The sequence below is a fragment of the Myotis nattereri genome (genome assembly GCF_964212035.1).
Source record: "Myotis nattereri genome assembly, chromosome: 17".
NCBI lineage: Eukaryota > Metazoa > Chordata > Mammalia > Chiroptera > Vespertilionidae > Myotis > Myotis nattereri.
In genome coordinates, this window is record NC_138092.1 from 10,876,064 (window position 1) to 10,887,374 (window position 11,311).

General features: G+C 40.4%; 2 protein-coding genes across 2 annotated transcripts in view; one reads left to right on the top strand and one right to left on the bottom strand.

Moving 5' to 3' along the window:
• ERICH5 (glutamate rich 5) overlaps positions 1-2,795 on the top strand; it is a 23,670-nt gene extending 20,875 nt beyond the window's left edge. Inside the window, exon 4 of the mRNA XM_081111405.1 lies at positions 2,515-2,795. The gene's annotated coding sequence lies outside the window, so the exon portion shown is untranslated. The remainder of the gene's footprint in view (positions 1-2,514) is intronic.
• The window catches only part of RIDA (reactive intermediate imine deaminase A), a 14,785-nt gene extending 3,554 nt beyond the window's left edge, over positions 1-11,231 (bottom strand). The window contains exons 1-2 of the mRNA XM_081111406.1: positions 11,055-11,231; positions 1,417-1,522 (exon numbers count right to left, since the gene is read on the bottom strand). Of these exons, the coding sequence (XP_080967532.1) occupies positions 1,417-1,522; positions 11,055-11,119 (171 nt within the window). The 5' untranslated portion in view covers positions 11,120-11,231. The remainder of the gene's footprint in view (positions 1-1,416; positions 1,523-11,054) is intronic.
• Between the last annotated feature and the right edge of the window lie 80 nt (positions 11,232-11,311).

Genomic DNA, 11,311 nt, shown 5'->3' on the forward strand with positions numbered 1-11,311 from the left:
GAAAAAGGAAAAAGAACTCTTCAAAATCAAATATTGCTTTAAAAGAAAACATGTTTTAATGCCTGTTAGCTCATACTTATGGTAGCAAAGTGATAGAGCATAGGAACCCCAGAAATCATTTCTGTTTTAGCTTACTGAACTTCACACATTCTAGCACCGAGGAAGCGACTTTTTATTCACAAAAGGAGATCATGGCTCATCCCATTTCAGGCAGATCATTCAATTGGAGGAAGGCCAAGAAGCGATTCACTTATAAGAATTATTGAACTGCCCAGCCAGTGTGGCTCAGTAGTTGAGCATCAACCTATGAACCAGGAGGCTGTGGTTTGATTCCAGGTTGGGGTACATGCCTAGGGTTGTGGGCTCGATCTCCAATGGGAGGCATGCAGGAGGCAGCTGTCAATGATGATTCTCTTTCATCATTTGTGTTTCTATTCTCTCTCCCTCTCCCTTCCTTTCTGAAATCGATAAAACTATATTTTTAAAAAATTACAAAGGTAGACCAGTTTAGGAAGCTTTTTTTAAAAAAATAATGATTTAACTGGATCTTTATGGATATTACAAATGACTCCGTGAATGCATTAAATTATAACTTAATTCCACTTATTGGATTAAACTGTATTCCCCAGTATTACTTAGAAAACATACTGCATGTAATCTTTGATATTTTTCTCTTACTAACAAATGCTGACTTCTACTTCTGTGGTGGTGAGTTTGTTTATGTGCGTCAGTGGCCCTGATAAAAAAAATTTCCCAATCCTATGGAAGTGGCAAGGTGCTATCTGATTTCATTAATTCAGGGGCTCCCACCCCCAGTTTTATTAAAATATAATTGACATATAACATTGTACTAGTTGTAGGTGTATAACATGATAATTTGATAGAAGTATTATTGTGAAATGATTACCATAATAAGCTTAGTTAACAGCCAGTAATTCAGATTTAAAGTCACTTTGGAAGGAATACTCTTTTTGTTTGTATATTTGTTTTACTGGTTGGTTGTTAAATGATTCATTAAATTTCCAACTTTTGCCCTGACTGGGTAGCTCAATACGATAAGGTTGCAAGTTCGATCCCTGGTCAGGGCACATACAAGAATCAACGAATAAATTCATAAACAAATAGAACAGCAAATAGATGCTTCTCTCTCTCTCTCTCTCTCTCTCTCCCCCCTTTCTCCCTCCCTTCCTCCCTCCCTCCCCTTCTCCCTCTCCCCCCTTTCTCTTTCTAAAATCAATTTTAAAAAATTTTTCCCCCTTTCTACTGACATGCAATTGTCTTAAATCAATCAGTAAGTAACTTAAAAAGCATTTATCTGGTAATTTATCTAAAACAAACCAGCCAAGTGGGTTTTTAATACTCCTCAAAATTAAAAAGTAATAGGGAAGAAAACATCAAATGTGGAAAATGACCTACTTGTTTAGCTTCTTCTTTCACCCCTCCTGGCACAAGCTGTCCACTGGAAGGGTCCATGCCCAGCTGTCCTGAGATGTAAAGGGTCCTGTCGACTAACACAGCTTGACTGCAGTGAACAGATAGATAAAATAGAAACAGAAAATGCAGGGCTGAAAGATTTCTTTGCTAGGACACAAGCACAAAATGTAAAATTAAAAAAATGATCAACTTTATTAAAATTGAAACCTTTTGCTTACTGAAAAATGTCATCAGGAAAACGAAACACAAGTCACATGGAGAAAATATTTGTAAAACATATACCTTAAAAAGGACTTGTCTACAGAATGTGTAAAAAAACTCTTATAACAATAATACGAAGACAAATAACCCAATAAAAAATGGGCAAATGAAGTATAAGTAGTTTATGTTCAGTTTTCATTGTTGCTACATATGGAGATATGCCAGTTTTTCATGGATAAGAATTAAGGAAAATTTACCATGCCATCTGTATTTATGCAGTCTCGTTTAAATGGAAACATGTTTTAAAAATACAATAAAAAAGAAAAAGTAGGACAAAAATTGTGTGTCCTCTGATCTTGCTCTAAAGATTGAGTGTGCGGGGATACAATGCTTTTTCTTGCTGGCAAGGTTCTTGCTAATAGAAGCCAGAGCCAACAAAGCTGGAGAAGCCTCTATGTCTGCCCAGCCAGGAAGTATCTGGACAGTGGGCACTGTTTTGCTAAGAAGGTGGCTTAATTTTAAAAAGGCTAGAACCTTCCCTAAATCTGTTTTCACCCCAACACAAAAGCCTTGTAAGCAAGATTAATGATATGATAGGAGAGATTCACCCCAACACAAAAGCTGTATTTTACAAAATCTTGTAAGCAATTCGTGATATGATAGGGGAGGCCTTGGTGAAGCTCTCTGAGCTCTGGATGGTTTGTGACCGGGAGCGGAACAATGAAGGCCTCTTTCGGTGACATTCTTCTTCCTGTAGTCTCTCAAGCCAAGGCGTTAAAGGAATTGTTATGTGAAAGCAATGCTGTTTCCTTTCAGCATGTACCCAAATGGAATTCTGATGCTTCTTAGTGAAGCTGGTTCTCTTTCTTGTCCTTTCAGAGCATGCTGATGCCATCAAGACTTGTTTTGCGAACCCATCTTGGAAACGGGACAGACCATAGAGATCAAACAGTGAAACGTGGCTTGTCATTAAAACCGCCGGAGCGCCTGGTAACATGGCTGGTTTTGCTGCTTTGGTGAAGGAAGGAGCTCCCTAGGTCGCTGTGAATCACTGCTTTTACATTAGCATCAAAGACTGGCCTAATGATCATGAAAGAAGTCTTTCCAGTGTCTTAAGAGCCACACTTTATTTGAATCACTGACCTGTTAAGAGCTTCTCTAAAAAAAATAAATGACAAAAAGGGAGAATATAAAGTTGTTTTCTATTGCAGATAAATTCACTGATTCTCCAAAGAACAACAAGCCTCATTGCCCTGTGGAATTTGGAGGCCACCTGCCGCTTATGTAAAACTTGGTGAATCAGGGAGTCCAGAACGCTTGTAGCAGTCTACGGGATTGTTTCGGCCACCGGGGTGTTAAAAACCATTGTGCTCACTGCTCCAGCTCTTTATTTAAGAGAAACAGTAGCACCCTTCTAACTGATGTTGATTTTTGTGGAATTAATTTTAATTTTCTTTTAATTCTAATATTCCTCCTAGTCTAAACATCCTTTTTAAATTGGGAGAGTTTAATCTGTTTAAAATAATGGGTTCATTCATATACTTAGTTATTTCTGTTATCTTATTCTTAGCTTTTCCATGTCTTATTCTTTGACTTTCCCCTTTTCTGACTTCTGAAGTATTGAGTTTTTCTTATTTCCTAAAATTCTGGTTTGGCAATAACATATTTTTTCTAATTTAGTAATTACTCTTGCATTATTACATACATAGTTGACTTAAATTCTCACGTTTACCCAGCTTCCTCCGAGTAGTACGAGGACTTAGAACTCCAACTCAGCTCTCCTCTCCTGTTAGTTCTATTTTAGTTCTACCGCGTTTCCACTTCACCTCTTCCCAAGCCCCTAACCCCCAACTTCGTATATTTTTAGTTTCTTCACAGTCAGGCTTATTTAGATTTACTTACATGATTTTTTGCACACACTCCTTATTGCGGTATAGTGTGTGTGTGTGTGTGTGTGTGTGTGTGTGTTTCCAGCAGGGGCTTGTTTAGTTATTTTTCACTTTGCAGAGTTCTTTATGGTCCTCTGCCGTGGTCATTGCTGCCGTGGTGTTTGCTGTCAGTGATGTCTTGCCTTTCTAGGTAGTCTGTTTCCTCCCTGTTTGATGTTAAGGGCTTCTCTCTGCCTTTGATGTGTTCTGCATACAGTATAACACAAGGCCCCAGGACATGCAGCAACCTTTCTTACTGCTTTGCCAGGCTAGTGGAGTTTCCTAGTCCTCTTCCACCGCTTCTCACTGTAGCTCTTCCTAGGCTGTTGAGGGGTCTCTTCCCAGTACCTCAAACTTATACACCCAGGACATCGTCTTCTAAAGTAGGAATTTAGGACTCCAGCCCCTAGGGCCGGTATCTAGGTCTCAAATCCCCATGGACTTCATATTTCAGCTCATTCTTTTGGCTCTGATTCGATTTCTCTGTTTGTTCCTGGCACCTGGGAATCTCCCTTTTCAGATTCACCATTTAAAATGTGTTTAACAGGAGGAGAAAGGGCCTTGAAAACAAGAGTTCTTTTCTTTCTTTCTTAAGAGTTATTTTCTAGTGGAATCAAAGACTTCTGAGACAAGGAGACTTCCAGAGTGCTATTGTAAGTGTTAGCTGAAGTGTATAATATGCCCACAGCTCTAACTTCTTACTGATTGCTTGTCTGCCTAGTCCGCCCAGGGACTTCAAGGGCTCTTTCTCATATATGCGTTACCTGTTGAACTTGAGGAGTCTGTCGAAGCCTGTGATCATCTCAGGCATGTCCAGATTATATCGGACTAACTACTCTAGAAAGAGTACGCGATGCTTCTGTAAACTGATCTTTCTACAGAAAAACTCTGCCATGATCTAAGGCAACGGTTCTCCCAGGGCGTCCCTGAATCCTCAGAAGCCACATTACCTGGGATGGTACAGTGCACACTGTTCCCATGCCATTGGTTAGACATCTTCTTCATCATGATTCTTAAGTTAAAGTTTGAGAAAATGTTTGAACTCAGGGTGGTCCAGTGATGGATACTTTGAATAAATAGGTGAAGTATGAAAAAAAAGTGGGCAAATGATTTGAACAGATAAAAGAAGACCTATGAAGAGCTAGGGAGTTCTGCATATGAAAGACACCCAACATATTAGCTATTTACAGAAATGTAAACCAGAACCACAATAAGACACCACCACACACAATAGGACATGATTGACAGTAAATATTGGTGAGGATGTGGGGCTCCTGGAACCCTCATACATTGTTGATGGGAATGTAAATAGTATAGACACTTTGGAAAATAGTTTGGCAGTTTCTTAAAATTTTAACATACAATCCAGCATTTTCTTTCCCAGGCAAGAAAAATTAAAAGTCTAAAGACTTTACATGAATATTAAGAACATTATTATTGACAGCAAAAATTAAAATTTTTTTAAAACAACCACAGATAGATTCAACTAAAGGCTATATATTATTTGATTCTATTTATATGAAATTCTAGAAAAGATAAAGGAATAGCAGCAGAAATTAGACTATGGCTGCCTGGGCCCATAGGAACAAGGGAATTTTTCTTTTGCGGGGGGGAGGGAAATGTTTAAAAAAAATTTTCCCTTTATACTTTTAAATATAAAATTTATAATTTTTTAAACAAGAGAACATTCACATGGTTCAAACATCCAGAAAATATACAAAGAATCACAGTGTAAAGTCTCTCTTCTATCCTTATCCTCTATCTTTTCAGTTCCCAGCCCTACAGATAACCATTACTCTTCTCTATACATTCTCCCAAAGTTTCCTCATGCACATGTGAATAAAAATTTTCTCTCCCCATTTAAACTACACCTGGTATGCTTTATTCACTCCACAGTATATCATGATTTTCCCAGACATATACAGGGTGTCTCCCAAAAATGTATAAACACTTCAACAACTGATAGCTCAATTCAGAAAATGAAATGTATTTTAATAAACACTGCGTTTATAATTATTCAAAGTGTGTGTATACATTTTGGGGGGACAACTCCATGTGTAGACTGCTTCCTCATTCTTTTGACAGTGGCACATTTCATTGTCTGCATCTACTTTAACTATTTACATTGATTCCAATATTTTGCTACTGTAAACACAGCTACATTGAAAACCATCACACACACACACACACACACACACACACACACACACACACACGTTTTTCCTGAGCAAAACTAAGCCTTTCTGTCTTCTGAGCCCCAGAGGTCCTCTGGTGGAGCCTTTCTTATACCAGGCACAGGGGGATATAGTTAGTTCTATTCTTATCCTAACTCCCGGGTGTGCCCGACTGTAAACTCCTTGAAGGCAGGGGCAGTGCCTTCTTATGTCTCTGGCTGTGCAGGGCCTAGGTCAGGGGTCCTCAAACTTTTTAAACAGGGGGCCAGTCCCTCAGACCGTTGGAGGGGCCGGACTATAGTTTAAAAAAAACAACTATGAACAAATTCCTATGCACACTGCACATATCTTATTTTGAAGTAAAAAAACAAAAACGGGAACAAATACAATATTTGTATTTGCATGTGGCCTGCGGGCTGTAGTTTGAGGACCCCTGGCCTAGGTGATTCCTTACACATAGCGGGAACATGGTAACTTCTTGATGTTTTGTTCTCTAACCACTTGGCAGCTTCAACAACCTGGACTTTCACTAAAGTATCTTTTTTGGAGGACCTACTGGCTTTTAGTGTGGGTTGTGGAGAACTGAAGAGGTTAACTTTAAACTTGGTAACAGGATTTAGACAGTCTGGGAATTCTTCTCCACCATCTGGCTTCACCCTAGCCCACACATAGGTAACCGCTGAGTTTGTTAATGTGTCAGCTTTTCTCGGGTTGAACAGTACTGTCAGCTAGCATTGTCTTTATTAACTGTTCTGTGCAGAATGAGGCTATCCTCGGCCCTTCGAAAAGTACCTTTAACCCTCCCCATATCTGAAATGTAGTTTAAGCCCATACGCATTATCATTAAAATATTTTTTCCACCATAAAAAGGAACTCATTTATTCTCAGAAAATCTAAAATAAGCCCTGGACTTCTGAGATGATCAGAGCTATGTGAGTTATCTCTTATGAGTTAGTAGAGGTTGTTCGCAAACATAACTGGATAGCTGACACGTCCTGTGCATAAGAATCCTACCTATAGACAAGTCATTAGGCTCCAGAAAATGTAAAAGCATGTTGTTCTACAACCAAGTCAAAGGGTAATAAAACTCTTCAAAAGAAACCTGGTATTAATTCTCACATCATAATCTGTGCCTCCTGGACCATCACTTCAACATTACTACTATTTGGATGGTGTGCTAGCAAAAGCAATGCAATAGCAACGTGGTGTGGCAATCTCTCAAGGTTCTGACCTGAAGTCTCCCTGAAATGTGCTGACTGATTAGCTAATTAGTGACAAAACCCCATCCATCCCAATGCCAGGGACTGAAAGTTCAACACATCTGAATTCCTCCTGGAGAGGACCCAGAATTTTCAAAAAGTGCACTCCATGCACCAAAACTCTTGTTTCCAAATGGTTATAAAACGTGTCCAATTCACTTTATCAGGATATAAATCGTTAGTTGGAATTTTTTTTCCTCCATAAAATATTGAAAACTCGTACCATATGAAGTGGCCTTGTATCATCTTTGGATACAGAAAAGCACAAGAGGCACAATGTCCCGAAAAGTCCCCACACAATGAGCTCTGGTTGATGGCTTTCCCCTCGTCCTACTTGCATATTCTCATAAAGATTCCCTTCTTTTTTTGCTTGCAGCTTTACAGATAGTTGATCCCCACCTTTAAGTCAACCAGGGATATTACTCTCATGCTTTCTTTCTTGAACAAAGTACATACTGGAAGAAGGTGTACGCTCCAGGCTTTATAATCCCCTTCCCCCTTTTTTTTTAAAAAAAGTGTTGATTTCGGAGAGAGGGACAGGGTGAGAGGGATAGAAACAATGATGAGAGAGAATTATTGATCGGCTGCCTTTTGCATGCTCCCTGCTGGGGATCGAGGAGGAAGTCTGGGCATGTGCCTGGACTGGGAATTGAACCGTGACCTCCTGGCTCATGGGCTGACATTCAACCACTGAGTCACATCAGCCGGGCTATAACCCCTTTGTTTTTGTTAAGGGTCACGGAAGTAAAACCATTGGGTGATTGAGGGAGAAGGATCAGGGCAGAAGAAAAAAGATGACTGATTTTTACTTTTATTGTGATACTCCCTTAACTATTCTTAATGTCTTCTTAAATTACTATAATTCTCTTCTTAAAAGAGATCTGATCTGTGTCAAGAGAAAAGGTATTTGTGATGTGCTAAACAAACCTGCGGAGGTGAATTAGCTGCATGACTAACTTAGCCATTGCTGCCAGTCACCTCCAGACAAGTATAAAACAAAAAAAAAAAGAGGGAGAGAGATCTGATCTTGTTACTTCCTCTTTAAAAACATGTGATGGCTCCTCACTTGCATACCAAATAAAGTTTATACTCTTTAGTTTATCATTGGAAACCATCACAATCCAGGCTTGGCTAAAAGCTAATTTTTAGCAAGAAGCAAAACAAAAATTCAAAGTCTAACTCCTAACCAGTGTTTCCCAAAGTTCAAATGTAAGTCATACATAAACACCGAGTCACAGCAAGGAAAGGATTCCTTTTCGATTCTCCTCCTTCATCTGAAAAGTGAGGCTGTGAAGTACCTGTGCACATACAGCACTTAGAACAGTGCCTAGAGCTGAGCAAGCATCAGGAAGTGTTAGCGATTAGAACGTCAGTCCTCTGATTACAGGGAGAAACAACATCCCTTTCAGAAATCAAGCTAAAGAAACCTATCACCTTCACCAGAGAGAGAGCAGGCCTTGGGTTCTGAGCCCACTGCAGGATCAAGCTGGAATTTAATAACATTGTTGGTTTACTCGAGTTTATTTTTTTACTGTTACCTTCTATTGGGTCGTTTTCTACTTAGAGTACGGTTGTAAAGTTTCCTTTGTAAATTAAGTAAGCCATCTCAATGACAAGTGTCAAGTAAATTATAATATAGGTGGCACACAGATTTGGCAAATGAATGAAAAAAAGAGGAAAAACGGTACTTGGATCACTAAAACCTTTACGCCATGTATTCTTCTACCTCTGTGCCTCAAGTCATTTCCCTTATCTGGAATGGCTTCCCCGCAAGTCATTTCCTTTATCTGGAATGGCTTCCCCCCATGACTTCCTGTTGACGTCTTTAAGAGAGCACACGTGACCCCTGAACAATGTGAGGATAGGGGCACCCACCCCCACCACAGTGGAAAAGTCATGTATAACTTCTGACTTCCCAAAACCTTAACTACTAATAGCCTACTATTGACCGAAAGAGGCCTTACAGGTGATTGACACATATTTTGTATATGTACTATAAACCGTATTCTTACAATAAAGTAAGCTAGAGAAAAGAAAATGTTATTAGGAAAATACATTTACAGTATTGGAAAAAAAGCTGTGCATAAGTGGACTCCCACCGGTCAACCCATGTTGTTCAGGGGTCAACTGTAATTTAAAAATCAAACTTTACAACAGTATTGTAATGGCAAACCCAACCTTCAAAACCCAACTCAAAGACTACCTCCCACGAGGAGTCTTCCTAAATCTTTTTCTTCCTAAAGGTTAGCATCAATTTTTTTTCTTTTCCTCTTTTGCCCCCTGCCGCACTCCCCACCTCCTGTACCCCTCACTGCCTTTGCATTTTACTTCTAACCCTACGAGAACAGTTATTGCTCTGCCACACAGAAGTGCTATTTTTCATGACTGTTGGAATAGAAAAGGGAGCTAGGACTGTTCAAAACAAGCTGTCACTTTCATTCACAGACTGGTCTTGGACAAGTTCACTTCAAGCTTCAGTTTTCTTTTTGTAAAATGGGGATGGGATTCAGAGAAGAGATGGTTGTAATGGTGCCTGCCACACAACATACTTAATTAAAATGTTTCTTTTTTGCTTCTTACACATTTTTGTATCCCTTGAAGTGTTTCGCAGATGGTGGATACTCAATACATATCTGTCAAAGTTCAAGTGTTCCCGCAGCAGAAGTTTACAAGCTGTAGTTCTTTTAACAGTGAACCGGACACTATGGACTATTTTAAAAAGGAGAAATGGTTACAGAATATACTTTAGTGAAGAATTAAAAATAACAAAAATTATATTAGGAAAGTAAAAGTCTACAAGAATGCATATAAGATCCAGTAGTTTAAAGGTTAGACATTTTAAGAAAATAAAGTCTCTTATAAAAGGAATCGACTTTTCTATTTAGCAGCGCTTCTGACAAGTGGAAATAAACATGCCCAGGATAGACTTTCTAACCAGTATGTGTATTTACCTAGGACACGGGGGCAACCTTAGAAACGATCTTAGCCATGATTTGCATTTGACTTTACTAGTGGGAAGTAAGGATGAGCAAATGAATTCAAAACATCACAAAGCATTTGTATAGGTGCTGTAAAACTAGTATCTTAGGTAGATGTGCAGGGATTTGCTAAGCATCTGTGCATAGGGTTTACTCCTTCGCATTAACAGAGGGTTAGCCAAACATTATGCTAAATCAGCGATTTTCAACCAGTGTGCGCAATAATTTTCAGAACACCCAATACTGGACTATTTAGTCAGGGGCACTGACCTCTTTTCCCTTAGACTGTCAAATAACAGAAAGGACAACAGCCAACACAACATCATCTGTCCAGAGTTAATGAATCAAAACGATACCTAATCTTTTTTTTTTTTTTGGCCAGACTGGCAAAAGTATATTTTTTGGTGTGCCACAGAATTTTAGTAATTAATTTATGTGCGCTATGAAATGAAAAAGGTTGAAAATGCCGGTGCTAAGTGAAAGATGTTACCAAGGACTCCATATTGTAGGATTCCATTTAGTACAGGAAATGTCCAGAACAGGCAAATCTAGAGAGACCCACAGCGGATTAGCGGTTGCCAGGGGCTGAGGGAAGAGGTGAATGGGAGTGACTGCTAGTGGGTATAGGGTATCTTTTCCAGGTGATAAAATGTTCTGAGATCACATAGTGGCGATGGCTACACTTTTTTGTGAGTACAGTAAAAGTCACTGAATTGTACAAAGGGATGGACTTTGGGTGTATGTGAATTTTAGTTCCCCAAAGCTGTTAAAAAGAAAGAAAGAAAAAAGTTCGAAAACAGACCACTTCCAACCGGAGTCACTTGCTGGCTGGCTGGCTGCTAGCGAGGCACCCCACGTCTGGACGAGGTCCCGGGGAGCGCAGGCTCCCCTCCCCTTGTGCTCCTAACTCACTGTGGGTCTCCGGGTGCGTTGCCCCCTTTCCCTGGTTAGGTTTCCTCGCGTGTTGGATGAGGTTGCGGATGAACCCCGAGGTCCTCCCCAGCTCGGATCCCGGGGGCTCAGTCCCGTACCCCCGATCCCGCACGCCTGGGGTCCGGCCCGCTCCACACGTTGAGTTACCTGTAGGGACCAATGGCCTTTGGGGCTTTCGTGGTGCTGATCACCTTTCTGATTAAGGACGACATGGCTAACCCTTTTCTCTTCAGGCCCCTCGGAGAGAACAATCCCGTGCACTCGCGCCGTTCGCGTCTCACCGCACCGGACGGACCAGCCCCAGGCAATCCCTGCAGAAACGCTCCGCCCGGCGGGTTCGCACGGCATTCTGGGAGTTGTAGTCTCTGCGCGGCCCCGGGCCACGTGGAGGCAGCCGCCGCACG